The sequence below is a fragment of the Juglans microcarpa x Juglans regia genome, chromosome 1D, assembly GCF_004785595.1.
Source record: "Juglans microcarpa x Juglans regia isolate MS1-56 chromosome 1D, Jm3101_v1.0, whole genome shotgun sequence".
Classification (NCBI taxonomy): Eukaryota; Viridiplantae; Streptophyta; class Magnoliopsida; order Fagales; family Juglandaceae; genus Juglans; species Juglans microcarpa x Juglans regia.
This window is the reverse complement of record NC_054594.1, coordinates 29,083,288-29,108,031: the sequence shown is the minus strand read 5'-3', so window position 1 is coordinate 29,108,031 and position 24,744 is coordinate 29,083,288. Positions and strand designations below refer to the sequence as shown.

At 36.1% G+C, this 24,744-nt stretch overlaps 1 protein-coding gene across 1 annotated transcript; it reads left to right on the top strand.

The window, feature by feature from the left end:
* The first annotated feature begins 4,874 nt into the window (after positions 1-4,874).
* LOC121239817 (ATPase family AAA domain-containing protein At1g05910) lies at positions 4,875-24,730 on the top strand. The gene is made up of 11 exons (XM_041137149.1): positions 4,875-5,032; positions 5,302-5,595; positions 8,006-8,107; positions 8,252-10,072; positions 10,158-10,346; positions 10,538-10,680; positions 11,131-11,376; positions 14,000-14,186; positions 23,136-23,201; positions 23,286-23,535; positions 24,216-24,730. The coding sequence occupies exons 2-11, from the start codon at positions 5,371-5,373 to the stop codon at positions 24,590-24,592; spliced, it is 3,606 nt and encodes a 1,201-aa protein (XP_040993083.1). The 5' UTR covers positions 4,875-5,032; positions 5,302-5,370; the 3' UTR covers positions 24,593-24,730.
* Positions 24,731-24,744: the final 14 nt, after the last annotated feature.

Genomic DNA, 24,744 nt, shown 5'->3' with positions numbered 1-24,744 from the left:
TTAATGCCTCTAAACTCAAACAGTCTATAATTACAAGTAATAACAAAGTCGTCATCATCAGTGTATGTAACCGACAAATTAACTCGCTTAATGACTTCATCAGAAACTTTGACCTCATCCAATACTCTGTAAGTTTGCACAACACCTTAACAACTAACCAAATTTGGATGACAATATATAAATCCCTTAAATTTTTCTTGAACTTTTTTGGATTTTGCATTAGTGTAAAGTGATTGAAGTTGTTTCTCAATTTCATAATGAGTTATGCATGAAAATTGTGTATGAAAGGAATTGAAATTAGCTACAGTCTTGTTCTCAAATTTTCATTTAAATGCATTATCATATTACTCAACAAATTACTTTAAGGAAGTTTTTGAGTTAACGTAATCGTTGAAAATAACATTCATACTCTCGCTTCTTTGAATAAATAACATCTCGGTCAAAAATATATTTTTAACATATAGAGGTATCGACATATGCCTCTCATCATACAAACATTCTAGCCAAACATGATCATGCAAATTGTAAGTGTCTAGTAATGTTTTCCAACTGTCTTCGAAGTTATTTGTAGTTAAACAGTCATAAACACAATTTTATATCATGCTCTTGATTGCTTCATATTGTGAATGTGATCCAATTTTTTCTAGCAACTTCTTAAGAATGTGCCACAGACAAAATTTGTGCCGTGATGTCAAAAAGACAGTAGTAAAAGTAATTTGCATTACTTCTTCTTGAATAGTTATTATTGCCAAATGAGCTTGGCCTTCTATGCAATTCAACCAGTATTGAAATAAACACACAAAAGTGTTCACATCTTCACTTGATATTAAACCATAATAAAAAAGAATTAACCGACCATTGTGGTTTAGCCTTACAAAAGAAGCAAATGATATCTTATATATGTTGGTGAAGTAGGTTGTGTCGAATATTATCACATCTTTAAAATATTTATTGATAGCCCGACTTTGGGCATCTTCCTAAAAGTTATTTCTTAAATGGCTCTCATCATCCACATCTATGATATAATAAAAACAATCGATCTTCTGCTGCATTAAGACAACACAAAGCCGCATTTGTCTCACCTTATCAAAATAATTTCAACCATCATTTATCTAAATGTTAGGTTCTCATAACCACCAGCTTGAAATACGAAAGACTTAAAGCTTTCACTTACTTTTATACTAGCGCTATCTCATACATCCAATCGCTTCTTTGGGGCTGAGTCCATCTTTCTATTGCATCTAGAAAATCTCTCTTTTCCTAGACTCAATGCATGTGTGTGTTCAAGTACAACTATATAAAGTGTATACCTTCCATCAAGATAAAGAATTGCATTGATTTTTGTCTTGCATCTGAATCTATCGATTGGTCTTGGCCTAAGAACGTTATAAGATGTTGATTTAGTCATGCCTTGTTGTATACACGAGAGAGTGAAGTATCTCAATTTTACGTCATCTCCAAGTCTAAAACTTCTTTTGGACACACCAAACTCCTGAGTCTTAGCATATTTTGTATAATAAGCCCTAACCTCATATTCCGAAGCAAAAATCATTCCAACCTTTGGTTCTTCGACCACTTCTTGTGTCCCAATATTACCACTACGATTATCATCATTGGTGCAAAGATCATCTATATTAACCAAATATTATAATTACTAGTGACATATTTAACAACTAATTGCAAGTTAAATACAATATATCTTGGTCTACATAATCAGCTAAGGGTGTAAAAAAAAAAAAAACTGAAAAATCAATTGAATTGGTCTGGTTTGTAAGCGGTCTAGTGCTGTACCGATTTCCATATTTTGAAAATCGGTTTAAACCGAAACAGATCGATATATATATTTATAATTTTTTATATTATATTATATATATTATATGCTAAATTGCTAATTAATATAATATGAAATTCTAATTTTATTATTCAAGTATATTAATCCTATAATATAAATTTAATATAACATATAACAAAAAATTAATCTTATAATTTTTAATATAACATATAAATTTTAATTTTATAATATCAAATTAATATAACATAAAAATTTAATTTTAAACATAAAAATTAATATTATGTTATTAATATAAATTTATTTTTGATATATATATATATATATATACTCGTATAAAAAATATAGAACTTGTATAGACTATAATTAAATTCAATATTATGCTAATATGTATTAATTATTATAAAATAATGCACTTATACAATAATATAAATAGACTAATAATTTAATATATGTAAACATCATATCATTACTAAGATAAATAATTCGTAAAACTTAAAAAAGGAGACCAGACTAGATCGAATCGAACTGATTACACCCATATACTCAACAAATATTAGAAGGTAAAAAATTATACAACAAATTTCAATATTCGAAACCTTTGGCCAATAGTACATGCAATTAATGAAGCTGTGTACCTCGATCCAAATCGACATGTTGAGGCAACTTGATTTGAGTAGTGAGAATATCTGAGAAGTGTTGTGAATGTTTATGAATAATAATAAAAAAATAATGAAAGAGTAATAATAAAATATTGAATAGTAGTAAAAAGTAAGTAAAAAATAATAAATAGTAAAAATATAAATAAAAAATAGTAATAAAATAAAAAATAATAATAAAAATATCTGAAATACTCTCACTTATCAAATAAACACAAACAAAAAGTGAAATATAACCAAAGATCAACCAGTGGGCAGATTTTCTGCCGGATCAACACACACTAGTAACCGGTGAAAAGATTTTCACAGACCACGTACTATACATCAATTAAAAAAACTACAGAAGATGTCACTTCTTGGAGTGGCAAAGGTGAAGAAAAATATCACTAGTCTTCACTTCTTGACTTTTCGGTTCCAGAGAAAAAAACATTAGAAAAAATTACTTTATCTCTCAAATTGTACCGTTTAAATTGACCACTTGACAATTTTTTTTTTTTAATAATTAAGAAAGTGATTTTAAGAATTTTGAAATATATTTTTTATTTTTTTAAAATATTTAAATATATTAAAAAATATGAAAAAAAATAAAAAAAACTAAAAAATTATAAACAGTTAATTTGAGCAAGTTACTCAGAACGGCAGTATAGACCGACTAAAAAAAATTAGCCAAAACCGAAATAAAGCCATCGTCGATCGGTAGAAGACCAAAAAAATAACATCAGCAAAAATTATAACAAAGACAGCAGAAAAAGCGAAGAAAAGAAACTATAGATTATAGAATCTATCTAAATTTCTCGATTTCATGGAAAACAAAAAAGTACAGAAACTGTCAAGAAAAAACTACTTCTCAACTTTTCGGTTCCCTTCTCTCCAGGTTCGTTCTACTTCTCTCTGTATACCCTGTTTTGTTTCCAAAAAATGTGGGATGGGTAGGATTTGTTCAGTTTTCCCTATCACTGCCACATAAGCGCGTGACTAAGACCGCATTTTTGACAAGTACGGGTGGCAGAACTCTTATCCAAATTAACAATAGCATGCTACTCTTCCATTAATCATTCCTAAGTTTTACATGTCTTTATGGATAAAGTCATTAAAAATCAATCTTAGAGATTTACATGAACATTCATAATGGCTAGTGTACAAGGGTAAGATAGACAACTAACCCACAACGGCTAGGTAGGTAGCTCCAAGTAGTGGGCGGATGGAAAGATTCTTTTGAGTTGTTTTCTAGAAGGCGGAAAAGAAAGAATACTATATATAATTATAATATACGTAAACGTCATATAATTATTTTAAAAAAAAATAAGATCTATTATTAAATGATTAATTTTTTTTTTCATATAAATCCTATATTTATTTACTTTTTTTAAAATAATTACGTAATATTCGTATACTCACGACTGTAATTATCATTTTTTTAATAAAATAAGAAAGGAAATTAAGTATAGAGATTTGTTGCAATTACTCTTGTGTTAATTATTATATTTTAGAGCTGGCATTCATTTTTCAAGATTATTCAGATATAATCGATTGACTTATAGTTTAATTAATACGTTCCGATTATACTAGCAAAGGAGAAAATGAGACTGTCATGAGTTATAAGCTCCATATGTACTCTCTCTCTTTATAGAATTAAAAGAAAGAGAAGTTGGAGATTAAATCTAAAAAAGTTTTTATTTCAATTTTATTATCCAATCATTGCCTAAACGCAAAAATTAATGTAATTTTTACATAAACTTGAAAATAAAAATATTCTTAAAAAATTATACATTCAAACAAAATTTTTAATTCTGTAATTAACTTTTACAAACTGTATTATAAAACTTATTTTTATAAAAAAAATTATTCAAAATTTCCCTTCTTATTTTTCAAAGAATAATACTACGTATAGTTGTGGAGTGCACAAATATCGCATAATCATTGTGAAAAAAATAAGATCTATTATTAAAAAATTAATTAATTTTTTCATATGAATCTTTCACATAATTACTCACTTTTTTAAAAAATATTATATCTTATTTGTACATTCACGACTGTAAATATTATTATTATTTTTTTTTTACAAAATTCAATCTTTAAAAAGTCTCAAAATTTATCGATACACAGGTGCAATCAACACAATTGGAGCAATCAACTGAGCCATTGTGTCGTTACTAAATGACTCATTAGCTCGAGAAAAACGAAAGAACAAAAGATCTCTCTCCCTTCCGAAACCTTCTTACAATAAAACCCAATAATCAACCGCCACGTAAGCAAAAATTACGGACTCCAACGTGATCAAAACGCACAACTTTGGCTGAAGTGGCAAAATACGAATTAGCGCACACGCGCTTCACTGTTTGTACACGTGGCGAACAGAAAGAAGCCACGAGTGGGTCCCAGAGGCCTGAAAACCCCGACTCGTGCTTGTGACTCGCACAGTCCCGACTCGTTCCTGACTCACCCTGTTCGTTACCCTTAGGTTTTATATATATATGTCTGCAGCTCCTTCACTGCCATACTTGGGGTTTTAGCCCTTTCCGCTCAACCTCTCTGGCTGTCGGAGCTCAGCTCGGCTCTCTGCTACCGCCAGATCTCTAATCAGGTAGATATCCAACGTCCGCTTCCCTATCATTGCGATGTTCACGATGCTGTATCTTTAGGTTCCTTTCATTTTTTTTTTTTTTTGCTATAATGTTAAAGATTCCTCAGGTAAGCTCTACCTTCTTCGTTCACTTGCCTTTTCCAATTACAAAGCTCAAACAATTTACATTTTCATATCTGCCCTCTCTTTGAAAAGTTGCATTGCATGCGTAGTTTTCCGTTAATCGGTGGAATTGATGGCTGTTCTAACACAAAAACATCTCTGTGCAGTGTATGGAGCAGAATTGGTGCAATCAAGAGCGGAGCTAGATCTTTTTTGGTTGTTGCGATCATATTGGCATGCATAGTTCGAAGAAAACTGGGCAAGGTGGGGATGGAGAGGCGGAGGCAAGGCCGGTGCGCACCAGCGATAGGCTTCGGAGACGGCCAAAGATTTATGGACGGGCGTACTTGTATTATAACACCAACATCATTCGCACCAGGAAAGGAAAGGGCAAGAACAAGACCAGGACCGCCGCTTCTCAGATTGCCAAGATGTTGTGCGTGCGAGCACCCAACAGTGATGTAAGTGATATTTGTTAACATTTCTTATGCGATGTATGTATAATACTGGTTAATTTGATTTGTCGGACATTTGATTAAGCAACGGACGAGGAGGATGTTGTTGATTATCCATAATTATCGGGTGCAAGTATCATTTTAAGGCCGTGTGTTTCTTATATGTCACTTGTTTTAAAGACAGGACCTGAATTTGGAAACAGTGGTTTGTGCATAATGCGATACTTCTTAACCAGCATTGTGGTCAGAGCTGCTTCCTTGTTTAATTGAATGTTTAAAGGGGAAAATGGACTGACAAATTTGTACAGATTCTTGTTTGGTTTAAAATGCAATTACCTCATTGGATTTTCATGAGGGATTTTTTTAACATTTTCATAATCTATTGAAATTTCATTTTGTCGATGGCAGTGTGATTGGTGTGCTTTAATGTATGGGAAACCACCAGTGTTAATGCACCTCAAAGTCAAACTTCTACTATGTACTTTCTTGGGTCAATTATATATGGGTTCGGCTTGCCTCCAGTTGTTCACTAACAGGATCATCTTTTGTTATCATTTCCATGTTATTTTGTTTTCATGTAGAGGGTAAAGATTTCCATGTTATCATCTCCTGTAAATTTTAACACAAAGTTAACGTATTCATCCAAAATTTTCTATAGTTTAGCATTGTTTGCATCAAGAGCAGCATGGAAACAGGAATGATTGAAGAACGAGTCTGTGCGTGCTTCAATATCTGTCCTCATAACCAACTATACTTGATCCTTGCTAGGTAGTTTCTCCTGTATACGTCTATTGTACTTGGGCGACACCTATTGATATTAATAAAAAAATTTACTTATATGAAAAAAGAGCTATACTCCATAAAGAATCTTATTTCATTAAAAAAACCATAAAAAACTTGCATTGCACCCAAAAGAGAGAGAGTGAGAGAGTGAGAGAGAGAGAGAGAGAGAGAGAGAGAGAGAGAGAGAGGGGGGGGGGGGGGAGAACAAAAAGGAGAAAAAATACAAACAAAATATTGATTCTTGAAGCATCCTATATTTGTTTTGGCATCATTTCTCTGGATGCAATGATTTAGGCTAGATGGTTGAAATACAGTCTTCAAATTTTTAGAAAACTTTTCACAGAAATTTGGGATAATTATACCGACAAGCTCTTTCTGAACTATTTATTAACTATAAACTTGTTTGTAATGACTATCGTGTTGCTTGTTTGCAATCTAGTGTACCAATGGGATCCTAGTGGGTTTTTGATGAACTACAAACTTGCTGGAAATGACTATTGTGCTGCTTGTTTTTCTTCTCTTATTATTCTCAACCTGTAGTTCTCACAATGAAAAACACTTTTTTAAGCCATTCCAAGAGAGATTTACGTGACATCCCTTTGAAACCAAATGGAAGAACTTAAAGGAAGAATGGATCATAGCTACCTTATGGGCATATTTAAGGAGAAGAGTTGGAAGGAAATATCCTATGAAGATGGAGAGGGATCTCGGGGACACCACAGATTGCAGCTGTGGAAGATGGCTCCCATTTGCCTACTTTGGTGTATTTGGAGTGAAAGGAATGACCGAAATTTGAGGATCATGCGCGTTCTTTGGAAGAGTTTCAGATTTTTTTTTTCTGGATGACTCTGTTTATGTGGGCAGTTGTTATAGACTTTAATGGTCTCAACTTTCATGATTTCCTTGTAACCGTTGCTAGTTCCTAACTAGGTGTAATCACATGTATACTTCCTGTGTACTTGGGCTATGCCTATTTCTATATCAATAAAATATCTTTACTGATAAAAAAAAATATCGTATGAAGTGACAAGGTGGATTGAAATTTCAATCTGATTTGGTTGGGGTTTGGCAGTCTCTTTTCTCTACTGTTGTTGCTTTTCTCTTTGATCTTTTGCATGAGAAAGAAGATTACTCCTAAATTGACTGTATACAGGAAACTGTGTTAGCCTCCTATTTCGGTTTATACTAGGGTTTAGTCCTGACCCTTTATTTGAAAAGGTAGTGACATGGTAATGATGACCGGAGATCTCCTGTTAGTGAAATACAGGAAGGAAGCTGAATATATATAATTTAGGTGGGCCAATATTACGAACTAGATAGGTTCTATCTCTTGTATACCATCTTGTGTACTGGGGCTTTGCCTATCCTTATTAATACAACCATTTACTTATAAAAAAAAAATATAATTTAGGAGGCCACCACAGTGATAGCATGACTTTATGCAATATTCGGAATTTCCTTTAGGATGGTAAAACATAATTGCTTTTCCTATTTTTTTTATGCTTGTAAGGCATTGCATACCTATAATAGTGAGACATTAATTTAATAGGTTTTCAGTCATGGGCATTATGACATTTTTGCTAAATACATGCTTTGAAATTCTTATATATGGTTTTCATGGGTATATTTGCAGTCAGTCGCAACCAATCTTCGGCGTTCTACAAGAAAGAGAAGGGTTTCTGTAAATTTGGAAGATTACACAGATAGTTCTGGAACAGAGGATGAGGATTTGATGGTGAGGTTTATCACGCTGTCAAACGTGCTACTTTATATTTCAGTTTATTAGCTTGGCTTCAATAGGGTTCAGGTTTCAACAATATAACAGCTCTGTAATACATGATTTGGTTTTGGGAGCTAAAATTGTACCATTTTGTTTCAGAGACCTGCATATCGACCTTTGAGGAATCAGGTTGGCAACAGTGTGAGTCATGATGAGTTATCATCTCCCAAGCGTAGGAAAATTGTGAAGAATAAAACAACACCTAGACGGGAAGGACTTCGACCACGTCGTTCAAAAGTAGTTGCAAGAGAACAATTGGGTTTAGAGTCTGATGATGAGCAAGGTACTTCAGTGGAGAAGGCTGGTCGAGATGACATGGTAAATGGAAATGATGATGACTATAATGATGCAGATGATGGGCAAAATGATGGTGAGGCAGAAGATGAGGGTGAGGGTGAGGGTGAAGATGACGGAGAGGAAGATGGTGATGATGAAGAGGGTGAAGAACAGGAGGGAAGAAGGCGATATGATCTTCGAAATCGTGCAGATGTTCGAAGGCTGTCTATGGAAGAAGGTAAGCCAAGACCGAGATCTCCTCGAAGGGTATTACACCAAGGAATGGGGCCTAAGGTTGGTAGGGATGTAAGGAAGGGGGGGTCAAGAGTACATAAGCGTCATCGTTTAACGAGAGCTGAAGATTCTGATGATTCTCTTCTTGTGGATGAGTTAGATCAAGGCCCTGCAATTCCCTTGGGGCGAGGTGGAGGCAGATCTGGACCACCTTGGCTTTTTGGAGGACCGGACATGCATGGTACAACAGCATGGGGATTGAATGTTGCTGCATCAGGTTGGGGTCATCAGGGTGATGCTTTCGCTACCTTGTCTTCTGGGATTCAAACTGCTGGGCCAAGTTCTAAGGGAGGGGCAGACATCCAACCTTTACAGGTTGATGAGAGTGTTAGTTTTGAAGATATAGGTGGCCTTTCCGGATATATTGATGCCTTGAAGGAAATGGTTTTCTTTCCATTATTATATCCAGATTTCTTTGCAAGTTATCACATCACCCCACCAAGAGGCGTGCTATTATGTGGTCCTCCCGGCACTGGAAAGACATTAATTGCCAGAGCATTAGCCTGTGCTGCATCAAAGGCTGGCCAGAAAGTCAGTTTTTACATGCGCAAGGGAGCTGATGTTTTAAGCAAGTGGGTTGGTGAGGCTGAAAGACAGTTGAAACTACTTTTTGAGGAAGCACAGAGGAATCAGCCTTCCATCATCTTTTTTGATGAAATTGATGGACTTGCTCCTGTGAGGTCTAGCAAACAAGAGCAAATTCATAATTCTATTGTGTCCACTTTGCTTGCTTTAATGGATGGTCTTGACTCTCGTGGACAAGTTGTTTTAATTGGAGCAACAAACAGGATTGATGCTATTGATGGGGCATTGCGCCGACCTGGTCGATTTGATCGTGAATTTAACTTTCCTTTGCCTGGCTGTGAGGCTCGTGCTGAAATATTGGACATTCACACTCGCAAATGGAAGCATCCTCCGTCAAAGGAACTAAAATTGGAACTTGCAACAAGTTGTGTAGGCTACTGTGGCGCTGATTTAAAAGCTTTATGCACTGAAGCTGCCATTCGTGCTTTTCGTGAAAAATACCCGCAGGTATACACCAGTGATGACAAATTTCTGATAGATGTTGATTCAGTAAGGGTTGAGAAGTATCACTTTGTCGAAGCCATGTCAACAATTACTCCGGCTGCTCACCGGGGCGCTCTCGTGCACTCTAGACCGCTGTCTTCAGTAGTTGCACCATGTCTACAGAGACATCTCCAGAAAGCCATGAATACCGTATCAGATATATTCCCTGCGGTTGCAGTCTCATCAGAGTTGACCAAGCTTTCTATGCTTTCCTATGGTTCTGCTATTCCTCTTGTCTATAGGCCTCGGCTTCTGCTTCATGGCGGTGAAGGTACTGGGCTGGTAAATATCATCGAACTTATTGATATTGATAAATTGACACAATATTAACTGCAAATGAAAGATACTTACTGCTTTAGTTTAACAGGATCATATTGGGCCTGCAATTCTACATGAACTGGAGAAATTTCCTGTTCATTCTCTAGGACTGCCATCTCTTCTTTCAGATCCTAGTGCAAAGACACCTGAGGAGGCACTGGTACATATCTTTGGTGAAGCAAGAAGAACAACACCGTCAATACTCTATTTGCCTCAGTTCAACATTTGGTGGGAAACTGTGAGTGCATACTTTTTTCGTATCTGATGCTATTGAAGTTCTAAACAAGAAATTGGACATGCTCAAAATCCATATTTTATTCTTGAGTATGCTTCATAAATCTATATTTGACTTAAAAAGAAAAAAAAAAAAAATCCTCCGTTGACTCTGTTACTTTTCCTCTATCTAATTGGATAGGTTTAACATTGCAGGCACATGAACAGTTGAGGGCTGTCCTGCAGACTTTACTGGAAGAATTGCCTTCTGACTTGCCTATATTGCTACTTGGGACATCTGCAGTCCCACTTTCTGAAATTGAGGACTTGCCTTCTTCAGTATTTACTCACTGTTCTGTGTATGTTTTCAGTCTTTCTGTAAGCAACTTGCAAATTTCATAACTGATGTTTTTAACATTCTGACGCATTTTCTGTACATTGATGAATAATGTCAAAAGAAGTTTGGGGCTGTTGTGTACAATAACCATTGATTGTAATCGTCTTTCAAAAAATCTTACACAGCAGATTCTAACACTGATATTTCTAATTCTTTTGATGCTTATTTTTCAAATGCAAAAAGTTACTAGAAGTATGCTACAGTTTTTATTAATTTATTGTTTTTTTTGTTTTTTGCTAATATATAATACAATTTATAGAGAAGTCATAATTGGACGTAAAGTTCTGACGTGTCTTCTAACCAAAGCTTTAGTTTGTAGGGAACTTTAATTGACAAGTCAATTTTATCATATCTGAAATGCTTTTCATGGCTAAAATTACTTTCATATACTAATGCTTTATTTTTGGGTCAGCTATGACGTCGGTGAACCGTCTAATGGAGACAAATCATTGTTTTTTGACCGCTTAATTGAAGCTGCTTTGTCGGTCTTGTTGGATGGCATGACCGAAAAATCCCATGATTCTGCCTCTCTTCCTGAACTTCCCAGGGCCCCCAAAGTGGCAAGTGGTCCAAAGGCCTCTGAGTTAAAAGCCAAGTTAGAAGCTGAACAGCATGCCCTTCGCCGATTGCGGATGTGCCTTAGAGATATTTGCAACCGGTCAGATTTTCCTTTCCTACACCTAGTCCATTCGATAAAGATTGGTTATTTCTTAATTGATACTACCACATTTCTTGATTTTTTTCATGACTTGCATTTTCTCAGATTATGACATGAGGGATTTAACATATAGTTGCATTTCTTCATAAAAGATTCTCCTAAATTTCTCCATTTTTTCTTGATGACGTGGAACCTCTCCAAGATAGGGCCCCCTTCTGAGCCAACCCTGGATATATGATCCCATCCATTAAAACCGTGTATCAGATAATCCAACATCACTTCTAAAATGGAATCTAACCCAACATGTCTGAGTCTGTAGATCATCCTAACACTGTTCTTTGACCACCAGACTGTACCCTGACAATTTTATCATGAGGTCAATTGGTACACTAGTATGATATTATATTACACTTAAGTTAGGAATTGCATTAATATGATGATCTGTTACAATTTCATTTGTAGCACTGTGAATGAAAGTATAGTATATATGAAAGCAATGGGGGTGATAATTTTTTGACAAGTAGAAGATTATTAATAAGAATACGTAGGGACACGAATAGTACACAGGCTGTGTAGTAGGTAATCCTTCTGATGGACTATGAATTACAAATGTAAAGAGTAAATTCTTTGGTTAAGGTATTTTTATTAATGGGCAGAAAGACCATTCAAATACACTAGGAGCATATAGCAGATGCACCTAGCTAGAAATAGTAAATAGTTCTAAAAATTCTTGAAAAATGAAAGTGGAAAATAGAAATATGCTTTCATTCAATGATAAAGGTGTCTAAAATAGATATTCTTCTTACACATACAACACCAATTTATTACAATAAATTTTTGCTTCCTTACATTAATCACTGTTAAGAATTTTCCCCAATGCTGCCACCTAAGTGAGGGAAGCTGCTCCCAAGGGAGCTTTACTCTATATATTCTTTTCATTGAAAAAGATAACTCCTTTGTGGAGACAACACCTGATAATGTGATTTGACCTCAAATACCCCCTCTTTGATGGAGCCCACCGCATCCCGTCTTCTTTTTCTTCTCTCAACTAAACAAAATCCGATTGGCACATCCACCCCCAATCATATCCATATTTTGCATCCATCACCAGCCTCTGTAAACTCTCTCTCTCTCTCTCTCTCTCTCTCTCTCTCGCACACAAACACACACGGAAGAATAACACCATAACTACTTTCCCAACGAGGCTTATTACACAAAATAAGATTTCTAACCCCCAAGCCACACATGGAAGCTGGAGAACACACCATAGACAATTTATCATATGAAACTTAACTCATTGTTTTCGCACTTTGCAAGAAATCTTGCTGGATTTTCCAAATGATTAGCAATGCCCTTTGGAAGAGGAAACAATGACATGAAAATGTGGGTAAACTTGACAAAGTGCATTTACTCAAAGTGATCCTTCCACCCTTGGACAAATGCATCTGCTTCCATCTTGCCAAAAGACACTCCGGAGTGGTTTGGATTTAGAGATGAGTTGAGATGGGTTGAGATGATTTGTGAATAGTAGAATAAAAGTTGAATTATTTATTATATTTTGTGTGAAAATTTGAAAAAGTTGTTTTGGAATTTGAAAAAGTTGAATTGTTTATTATATTGTGTAGGAATTTGAGAAAGTTGTAATGATGAGATGAGTTGAGGTGGGTTTTGAATGCAAACGAGGCCATGTCTTTTCAATATTGTCATCCCAAATTGTTTTTTTGTCTTAAAGGAGGCTCCCAAAGGAAGGGCTAAACATGTCATAGGCAATGAGTAAAACCCACACTCAAGGATACTAGCCAGCTCTACAGGCCAATGGAAAGCAGCTCAGATTTAGAGAAATTGATAGTCAAAACCAAACACTACTTCAAAACACAAATATAAACATTGCAGTGAGAGAATGTGGTCAGGATTTGCCTTAAAATTGGTGTATCATCTGCGGATAGAACTGGTGAAGTGGAATAATCAACCCATTTACATACCTTGTTCTCACAAAACACCTGATAATAAGTCCCAGTTGCATAATTTCAGAAATCATTCTGCTAAATGTTTCCATGACAATGGCAAAAAGAAGTGGAGACAATAGAAACCAACACAAACCACGAGAACAAGTAAAAAAACCTTATGATTACCATTTGCTAATATTGAGAAGTGTATGGAAGAGATACAAAAAACTATCCAGCTACACCATCTCCTTGAAATCACTCATCATGTACATAAAATAATCCCGTAGTATCTTATAATGTAAGTGATTAAGTTGTGGATTCATGTTGACTTGCTAAATGGAAACAATAAAATGAGATCTTATTTGATTATTTCTGTTAATTTTTTTCAATCTCATGCCAAAAAAGTACTAGTTTTTTAGGCCTTGGCTCATGCTAATGGAAAGTGTTAATCTGGCTCATGATTTGCAGGAATGGTTCAGCTTATTTCTGGTTGAAAAGAAATATTATCAACTTCAACCAAACCAAATTTAATATCTTGTAGTTGGCTTCACTAGGCTATGGCTTTAACACGCAATCAGGAGCATTTTGCGTATTGACTTCAGCATTAGAAACGTTATAACTACTCTCTCTCTCTCTCGCTCATTCTCAGTATATGTTTGTTATTCTTGTATTCGCAGGATTTTATATGATAAAAGGTTTAGTGCTTTCCATTATCCAGTCATGGATGAGGATGCTCCAAACTATCGCTCAATCATTCAAAACCCTATGGACATGGCTACTTTGCTTCAACGTGTTGATTCTGGGCAGTACATTACATGTTCAGCATTTTTGCAAGATGTGGATCTCATTGTTTCCAATGCGAAGGTGTGCTGTCCTTGCTTTTATGCATGTTACTAAATGTTAATTGCATTGTCTCCTTTTTTGTAAGCAATATGATTAATAATCTCATTTTTTGAGATTATTAATTATGAGGCGATCAAAAAAATAATCTCATTAAATAGAGGCATAACTCCCCTTATTAAGGAGAAAAAAGACGTTCTATCTACTTAGTGGCCTTTCTCGGTCAGTGTTAAACCTTACAAGACTATTTGCTTTAACAAAATGATATTATTTTGCTAAACAACAATTATTTTACCTAATGAAAAAAGCCACCGTGTATCATATTATTAATTTACCTATCAAAAAAAGAAAAATTTTGTGCATCCTGAGTTTGTATTTGATAGACTACCGTCAAGGATTGCTTAAATTGGCACCTTCTTTATGTGAAAAAGCCAGCCTACTAAAGCTATCATTAATTAATGAATATGAACAAATATTGGTTAGAATTGTTAAACCAAATTGCCTCTTCGGAAAAATCAGATATCACTTTAAGAAATTTTTTGCTTTGAAAGCAATGTCTGTTATTTCCATTATTATCAATGCCACCGATAATTTGATTTGATATGGAGGGCTAATCAGGGAGTCTTGTTTTATATTTATATGTTGAAGAAAATAAGATATCTTATGCTCTCAGTTACTGGAAAAAAAAATGGTGCAGTACAAAATTTATTGACTTACAGAAGTTTTTGTTGAAATAGATTGCATTTATGATGCTGTGTAAAGAGAACCTTTTCTTCCGTATGAGAATTTGCTTTGTTTTCACTGCACTACATTCAGTAATCATTTTCTCTATTTTTTGTTTTAAATATTCTAGGGTATTGAACTCATTGGGGTTGGCTCAAGTGGTAAGAGTTTTGGTCTTGGTGGTATGTTTCCTCCACGTCTAAGGTTTGAGCTGTCACACCCCATACCTGGGGGTGAACCCTTTATCCTAAAATCGAAAATAATAAGAACTTAAATACAAAAGTCCTCCAAAATCAAATGCCTAAAATATTCTTCCAAGTAAAATAAACTAAACACTAGTAAAATGTGTCTTAACTCAAACAAATCCACTTATGCCACCTGACACTTATCTCACATTTCTCTTATAATTTTCTCACGTGCCATCTATTCCAACTGTCACAACCATTAAAGTCATCTGAAAAAAAGTGGAGATAAAGGGGTAAGTCCACTGACTCAGTAAGTAGCAAATCTATACTAGTGTGTAAGTATGAGCCAGTTACAGAATGCAGAAACAAGCAGTTCTAAAAAATAGCAGTGATTTTTTTAGAAACATTTCTTTTCCAATAATAATATAACTCGCATAGGAGGAACAATGCCATAGGCCAATAGAGACATTGATGATTGATGGAGCGGTTTCTTCTAACCAAACTGAGATCACATATCACATTGTCAACTATTACAAGAGTTTTCTTTCAGAATAATTCTCTTGGAACTGAGACTAGCACTTTGATCTCGATTCTTAAGAAGTAGGACTGCTTGAAGGGCTTTCTGAAGAAATAGAAATCAGAAAGGCATTAAGAAGCATGGTGGGTGACAAAGCTCCATGTTCGGATGGGTTTTCAATGGCTTTTATCCAAACTTGTTGGGAAGTGATCAAAGAAGATATAGTGGGGGTCTTTCATGAATTTCATGAAAGTGGTAGTTTGAAAAGAGTCTCAATGCAACATTTAATGCTCTCTTTCCATAAAAACCTGGTGCTATAGAGGTCAAAGATTATCGCCTTATTAGCTTAGTGAGCGGAATTTACAAGATCTTTTCGAAAGTCTTGGTGAATAGATTGGGCATGGTGGTTGAGAAGCTAATGTCAAAGTCTCAAAATTTCTTTGTCCGCGGTAGGCAAATTCTTGATTCGGTACTTATTGCTAACGAATGATTGGATGGTAGACTCAAGTCAAGAGTGTCGGGGCTCGTGTAAGCTTGATATGGAGAAAGCCTATGACCGAGTCAATTGGAGATTTTTACTTTACATCCTCGAGAGATGTGGCGTTTAAATGGTGCTCTTGGATTGTGTATTTCTATTGTCTGTTTTTCTATCTTGGTGAATGGCACATCAAAGGGCTTTTTTAAAAGTTCATGAAGCTTGAGACAAGGTGATCCTCAGAAGTACACTCTCCAAGTTGCCAACCTACTTTCTATCACTATGTCCACTTCCCACGAAGGTGGCTCATCGCATGGAGATACTTCAATGAGATTTCTTGTTGGGTGGGAGCGGGAGCGGGAGGGGGGGTGGGGGATGAATGATGAGTTTAAATTCCACATAGTAAAATGGGCCAAGGTATGCTCCTTAATCCGGAAGGAGGTTTGAGTATTCAGAACTTGCAATTTTTTAACAAAGTTTTGCTTGGCAAATGTCTATGGAGATACCACAATGAACGGGGAGCATTATGTAGAGCTGTAATAGAGTCGAAATATGGTGAAGCATGGGGAGGATGGTGTTCAAATGAGGTAAGTGGGCCATATGGGATGGGACTATGGAAACACATAAGAAGAGTATGGGACATATTCATAAAATATCCGTTTTGAGGTGGGTGATAGGTCCAAAATCAAATTTTGGCACAATGTGTGGTGCGGCGATAGAGCACTCAAGGAAGCTTATCCAAACTTCTATGGCATGACAAGAATGAAAGAAGTCTCAATTGCGGACCTCTTAATCCTATCTAATGGTACTCCCACATTCCTCACAAATGCACAAGATTGGGAAGTTGCCCTTTTTTGGAGTTCTATGAGTTACTGTACTCTGCTTGTATGACGCCCGGGGGAGGGGGGCTGAAGACAAGATCTTTTGGTGAGAAAAGGAAGTTCACAATCTGCTCTTGCTATCAAACCATGACCACGCAATAATACAAATCCATTCCCATGGAACAGGATTTGGAAGACAAAAGCTACCCTGAAGGCAATTTTTTTTTTTTTTCGTATGGAGGACTTCCTTTAAACCTTTAGTATAGGTTCAAATCCTATTGGGCGCAATTTATTTCCATATATTTTGTTTGTTATATTTCTACGAGGTATTTTGAATGATTTGAATAAGAGACACTTATAGTTAATTATATACTATAGTTATAACTTATTTTATCTTAATATGAAATAGAAAATGATTATAAAATATAAAAAATCTAATATAAAAATTAAATATATATAAGAAAAATAAAATATATATAAGTGAAATAGAAAAAAAAAAATAATAAAAAAGAAAAGATTAAATTATCTAAATAATTATGTCTAACAAATTAGAAAGTTATATAAAAAAATTTCTTTATACTTGTTCCTGAAGTAGAAAGCGTTCTATTTGTTCTTGAATAGCTTCTTTCAAAAGGGCTTCTACTTCCTTAGTAAATGTCTTGGTAGGAAAGATCCTTATTATAGATAACGTACGGAAGCACATCATAGTGATGGATTGGTGTTGTATGTGGAAAAAGAGCAGAGAGTTCATAGATTATCTATTATTTCATTGTGAGATTGCAACGACCTTGTGGAATGACTTCTTTGCTCTGACGGAGTTAGCTTGGATGATGCCGCAAAGGGTAGTCGACCTCCTAACTTCTTCGCTGGGCATTCGAGCAACCCTCAGATTGCAACAATGTGGAAGATAGTCCCAATTTGTCTATGGTGGTGTATTTGGAGGGAGAGGAATGCAAGAAGTTTTGAAGATCGAGAGCGGTCAATGGATGAGCTTAGAAGTTTATTTTTCAATATTATTTTTTTTATTGTATTTTATTTTAATGGCATGTATTTTCATGATTTCCTTGGATTGTTAAACTAGCATGCATTGGTGATGCTTTTGTATGTCATGTATACTTTGGCCTTTGTCTATTTTGTCTACACGCACACACACACACACAAAATACCTTAGGCACAAGCATAACTAAAATAATATCAGAAATAGAAACAGAGGCCATGTTTATCCCCGTGGTAGGGGTTGTAGAACATAAATCACTATTTTGTCACCAAAGTGGATGCACTCAAAATAGAGGACACTATTATATCCCCTGGTAGGGTCAGAAATCAGAGGCCACTAATATATCCTGTGGTAGAGCCAAAGACCACTATTATAACTCGTGGCAGGGCTTGTAACCAAAGCAAAATAGAATCTTATTCCTTAGGGTTTTCGGATGCAATGTCGTATCATAATAGAGTACTAAGTAGATAAATATCATATAATCAGATAGAAATTTCCAACTTCATATTCACATTTTACGCAGTAGAGAAATAGAGTAGAAAAATTGCTCGTGTCTACGCTAGTCATGATAAAATGTCACGTTTCATAAGAGAGTAGTGCAGAAAATGATCAAGGCTGATTTCAAAACAAATATGCAATTTTTTTACAAAATCAACCTCAATTAGTCTTTGACAAAGTCTAGCATAGGAGTACCGCTTACCTGAATTTTTTAACATCTCTAATTTCCTCACAACAATGCCAAGCGTATATCAATTGTCACCTATAAAATAAGCATGTAACTTGTGTAAATTTTCAATTGTAGATAAATTTTTAATTAAGCATGTACTTTGTAATTAAAACCCGAAATACTAATGACCTATTTTTCATAAAGCCTAAAACCATTATAACCCTAAAATCGGTTTAACTTTGAACTATTGACGATAAAAACCATAAACCTTGTGTTCCTGAATCCAACTTCGGCTTCCTGACTTCTTGATGAGTACCCTCACAATAGTCCAACCTTTCATGGGTCCAAACTCACAAATACATATGCCCCCTGAAACCCATAACAAGTAAGTCCAAGCCCATGGCCTGCTCACATCCGTACCATGTATATAACCTCAATTAAGATGTTCATCTGAGTGACCCATGAACAAACTTAGTGGCAAACCCCGAGAGAGAGAGAGAGAGAGAAAACTAATCTTTGGGGAAGGAGTGGTTCACGGTGGCAAGGCTAAGCTATTGGTTTCCGACGTGAGCTTGGACAGTGGTGCAGAGGTGGAGTAGCTTGTACGTGAAGCTCTCATTGCAGTGCAATCTGCATGTGGTAGTGGCGTTTTCTTGCAATGGCTCCTGTGTGGCTTCTTGACGATATGGTTTCCTCAGCTGGCATCTAAGGTGGAGTCGAGCAGTGGCTTCATGGTGGAGACGGGAGGTGGTTGGTGCAAGTGGGTGTCGTATTGTGAAGTTGCTTTGTTTTTGGTTGGGGAAAATAGAGGAGAATGTGGTTTACATCAGTGCTCATGGGGGAGGTCTTGGGCGGTGCTAGGTTGGTTGCTTCCTACAGTGGGTGCGTGGTGGTCTGGGTGTGAGGGGCGTGCCGCCTTGTGGTGGTTCACGGTTGGATCGACGTGAATAATGTGCGGTGTGTTTTGGGCTTCGGTGGCTGAATATGGAGGAGATTTAATTTGCGATTGGACGTGGCTCTCAGTTGGTGGCTGGCCAGCATGTGCTGTGGCTGAGGGAGGTGCTGTATTTGTCCTTGCTTCCCAATTTGTGGAGGAGTGCAACCAAACAGGTGCACATGAGCTAGCTCATGATGCTCGACTTCACGATGGCATCGCTCCGTGGTGCATGATGGCAAAGGTAGGAGGCGTGGAGGAGCTGCTATATGTCGGGTTGCTTTATGTGATTGTGGCTGCCGTGGGTGCTTGGCTAACGTGATGATCCATTGTCGTAGCTTGGTTGTGGCTCTTCGTGATTCCTATGCCGTGGAGGTGCAGCTTGTTTCTTAGTTTGGACGTGGTTGGGACATTTTTTTGGACTGAGCAGCGTATGGTTCAGTGTGGAAGAGCATGCGGTGGAGGGTTGTGAAGGAAGGAAGGAAGGTTGAGCGGTAGCCCTTGGTTGATGTCCTACGCGCATGAAGGAGGCTTATATATATGCGGTTCTGAGGGGTGTTCCGTGTTCGGGTCTAGGGTTTTCAAGTTGTTGGGTCATGGTCTTTGGCCCCTTTTTATGGGTTTTGGGTCTTGCAAACGGGTTGGGTCATGCTCATGGGTCCTAGGGTTTTCTTGGGTGTATGGGCTTGACAAATGGGTTGACCCATTTAATAGGTCCAACTAAATTCTAAGGCATACCGATAATTTCATGGGCTGTCGCTTAATAACCCTAATGAACCGATCTTAAAATCCAAAATGAGCCCAACTCGTCCAATAAATACCTTTGGGCTTTTAATAAATTCTTGAGCTAGGACACAATAAATATGGGCCCACTTGCTCCATAAATATTTATTAAAAGGACTTTAAATCCAATTATGGGGCCGAGAAAATTCCATAATCCACCATAATAAATTTTGGGCCCTGTTGCCTATTCAAAATTATCCAATAACCTTAATCGGGCTTCCCAAAATATTGGCCCATTAATAACTAATTTAGGCCCAATAATATTGTCTATATGATCTAGAAATATTGGATCGGGGTGTTACATGAACCCTTGAGTGAGAACAATTTCTAGGGGCCATTGATTGAGGGAATTTTTCTTTGAATTACCCGATGTGCACTTGCGAGAAATTCCTTGTCGAGAGGGCCTATGCACTCGTAGGATTAATTGGAACTTTGTTCCAAGATATCCGGTGCCAATAAAATAAATATAAAAGATTCTAGAATATGGGTAAATGGTGATGTTTTTGTTTCAGTTTATCCTGCGCATGAACTGATCAATGGTGTCTCTTATCTCATCAATGACTTGTCTTTGAACTTGATATCACATAAAAAGCAGTACCCACCACTTGTTATGTATCTTGTGGACTAATGTATGAGAATAAAGCCAATAACAGAAACCTCGGCTTAACAACGGAGGGTCTCTGCTATTTTAGTTGGTGAGTATAGAGAGTTGGTGTTATCTGTTGTATAATTCTTGTGTACTTGGGCAATGTCAATTTACTTGCTTCAATAAAATATTATTTTACTTATATATATATATATTTCTATAAAGGATTCTGGCTCAAAGTTGGTAACAAGTATCAAAAGATATGGCTTAGAGAATTTACGGTAACACTTCAGAGTGATACACCTTTTGTACTAGAATGACGTCAAAATTTGGAAAGAGTGAGACCTGGGCAAACCAAGTTCATAATGGTGAGGCATAACCTTATTTAGAACAAAACTGCACACCAAAAATTAAGAGAAAAAGAGAAGAAAGTTTGAAAACTCGTCTAACAAAAAATTGCAAAGAGAATTAGTAATATTAGCAATTTCAAGGAGATTGTGGAAGCCCGATCTGCCAATCAGCTCCCTCTCATTACCAAGTGACTTGTGAGGACCTAGAGTTTAGCCTTTTTGTTTGGGTGCCCCTAGGTTGTTAATGTTATTATTGTTGTGAGAATGCTGGTTCCTTCAAGAAGTAGGCTGTGTTTGGTGTTTCTTTTGCATGAGATCTCACTATTGTTTCTGTTGTAAACAATAAAGACATAAATATCTAAATTTAGATGGCGTTTGGTGGGGAGATTTTCAATATTCTGCCTTTCCTTATAAAATAATAATAATAATAAAAAAAAAGATGGCATTTGGTGGGGTGGAAAATAGAGAGGATGGAATAGGGTAGATAGGAAAGTGGGAGAATATTGGTGTTTTCCATTGTTTAGTGGAGTGAACAAAACTTAAGGAAATAAGAGAGGGGGTATTGTTATCATCCATACAGGCCTACCAACTCTTATTTGCCCTGGTATGGGTGGAAAACGGGAAAGGAAATGAGCAAGGAATGAGGGATGAAGAAAAACTAACATTTTGCTGCTTAGGGTTGTTAAAGTTTTCTCCTGCTTTTGTGTTCATTTTTTTTCCTTCATTTATTGAGTTCATACAAATTTTTCTAGCAAGGCAATGACTAGAAGGATCTTAATATAAAAAGCGCAAAAGGTGCAACCAAGTATACAACAAGTATGCAGGAGAGATCTATCTAGAAAGAAGAATCTTAATATAGTTTATATGATTTTTAAATGAGATTGATATTTTGTATGTTGAAGTGGATTTCTTGACATTTTAGTTAATCCCGAGGGTTGGCTCAGGTGGTAAGAGCCTTGGTCTTGATGATATACTCCCTTTAGGTTTAAGCTTCGAACTCTTTGGTGCAAACAATTTTTAGGGACAAGTTCCATTGGAGAAAACCCGATGATTTACTTGATTCGTGCGATGGGGACGTGTTACACGGGGTCGGGAGTTTAACCGGTTAAAAACTTAAAAAGATATGTTGCGTTTGCAGTCTGGAATTCCTCGTCCCAAAAACTTAACCTAATTGGAGAAGATAGAAACACAAAATCCTTATTTAATTATAAAGTTAACAAACCAAGATGCGACATTGGAAACTTCAAAGAAAACATTATAAAAAAATTAATGAATATTTTTGTTTGTCAAAAATGAATAGGTATAACACATTGACTAACACAAAATATACATGTTATCTATGGAGATCTTTTTTCTTCTATATATACTTATTAAAAATCTTATTTTTTGTGTATATCATTTTATAGGTGGTTAAAATGGAAATTATAAACGCTGTTTTTCTTTCCATTTATTCATTTTTTCTTCTTTCTTATCAAATACCTGGATAACATGAATATTTTCTTCTCACTTTTCCCTCGTTGATGAATTTGTAATCCTTCACTTTTCTATCACCCTTACCAAATACAGACTAAGCTTGCTTGAGACTTGCAATTTATTCATGTTATGTTTTCATGTTTAGTCACCCATGAAAGTACATAAAAGTCCCTTCAATGTCTTTATTTCTAAGACAGAAACGGGGTGCTATTGATTTTGTTTTGTGACTGGTTATTGCATTTTTTTTTTAACTTTTTGAGTCTGAACAAAGAAACAGGATCCATTAAAATTTCTGTTAATGTCTGAAGTTCTTACACAGGAATATCTTGTACAAAAACCAACTCAAAAGTTCATTGTAATCATGCTTTAGTTACCGATAAAAAAAAAAAAAATCATGCTTTAGTTGTTATGTTATGATTTTATCATTTGACAAATTGATGGATTCTGCTGTTCCTGGTTCAGGCTTATAACGGGGATGATTACAACGGTGCTAGGATTGTTAGTAGAGCTTACGAACTTCGAGACGCAGTAAGTTTATTTGTTCATTGCTTTTAGGTTTCTGGGGCCTTCCTTATATGCTATAAAGTTATTCATTTACGTTCTCCCCCTCAGGTGCATGGGATGCTATCACAGATGGACCCTGCACTGGTTGCCTGCTGTGACAAGATTGCTGCTCAGGGTGGTCCTATGCACATGCCAGATGATATGGAGGGATCTTCTTTCCCATCTACCCCAGTTGTGCAGCTTGGAACTGTTACCAGAGCAAGTGCTCGTCTTCGTAATGTCCAGCCAGAGGTTAATCTAGATCAAAGCTACGAGGCACTGAAACGGCCAAAGAAAAATGCTGATGCTGCACATGCAGGTATTGAAACCTTTATCGAATTCTGTACTTTTAATGCCTCAACGAGTGAGCACACACGTCAGTGTTTATTTTAAAAAACAATTTTGCTTCATAGTTGGTTTTCTTCTTGCCATATGGTCCGTTTACTGTTCCAGTATATATCTTGCTGTCAATCTACAAGGGATATGCACTTTATCCTCTCAATGCGTGCATGGTGTTTATGAATGAATCAAATCTGGTGCATTGTATTGAAATTAGCTCTTCATTAGTTTGTTATTTCCATTTCTCATGCCACCCTTTGAATTTGACTCTTTTGAGACATACTATATGGAGATACATTTGATTCAGTGTCCATCCGCATCCTGGATATCGTTCTTTACAGGAGACCATGCATGCTGACCCCTATCAGTTGGCTTGTGAAATGAAAATCTCTTTCTTCAGAGACAGAATGGTGTAGTATCAAGGGGGGGGCGTGGGTGTTGGAAATTAGGGCTAGTGTTTGTAAATGATATGGGAATTGATGAAATTAGTTGGAAAATTGAGAGTTTCGCAAATCTTGTTACATCAGCTAGAAATTTTGGGACATAGATGGATGGAAAAGCATCTGGGAAACACTTCTAGTTAACTTCTCATAATAGAGTACCATTATTGTAAACTAGAAAAATCAACTTTTTAATGCTTAAACTTCTTGATGAAATCAGCTTCAATCCCAGAAGACAAGTCACGGTATCAAGATTCCCAGGAACCTGAGACAAACGATACAAATCCTGAAAGGCCCGAAACATCTTCTGCTGATGGTAATCATCAGCTTGATATTATTGTCGAACCATCTGGTCATGCAGATGGGAGCGGATCCGAAGAAGTTACAATGTCTGATGCTGATATTTCCAGCCAAGTGGAGCCCGTCAAGCTGCTTTTTATGGAGCGAACTGCTAACTACAACGTTCCACAGCTTGAAAGGCTTTACACACGTATAATGAAGGGTGTTTTTGAAACCAAAGAACAAGTCAAAGATCAGCTTAAGCCTTCAATTTTGATGTATTTGTTGAAATTTGCCGAAGATGAGGCAAATTTCTGATCATATGACCCTTTTCTTTTACTGAAACACAAAAATTTCCCAAAAAAAAAAAAAAAAGAAAAAAAAGAAAAAGAAAAAATTCTACCAGTCACTGTAAAGTCGGGATTTTTTTTTTCAATGCAAAATCATTGAGTGAAACCTCTCTCTCTCTC

What these genes read in the sequence shown, in the direction of transcription:
- LOC121239817 (XM_041137149.1), top strand. Translation starts at nt 5,371, where the DNA reads ATGCATAGTTCGAAGAAAACTGGGCAAGGTGGGGATGGAGAGGCGGAG. An exon ending in GCGGTGAAGGTACTGGGCTG is followed by an intron (nt 10,073 to 10,157) that starts GTAAATATCATC and finishes TTAGTTTAACAG; the next exon opens with GATCATATTGGGCCTGCAAT. An exon ending in CTTAGAGATATTTGCAACCG is followed by an intron (nt 11,377 to 13,999) that starts GTCAGATTTTCC and finishes TTGTATTCGCAG; the next exon opens with GATTTTATATGATAAAAGGT.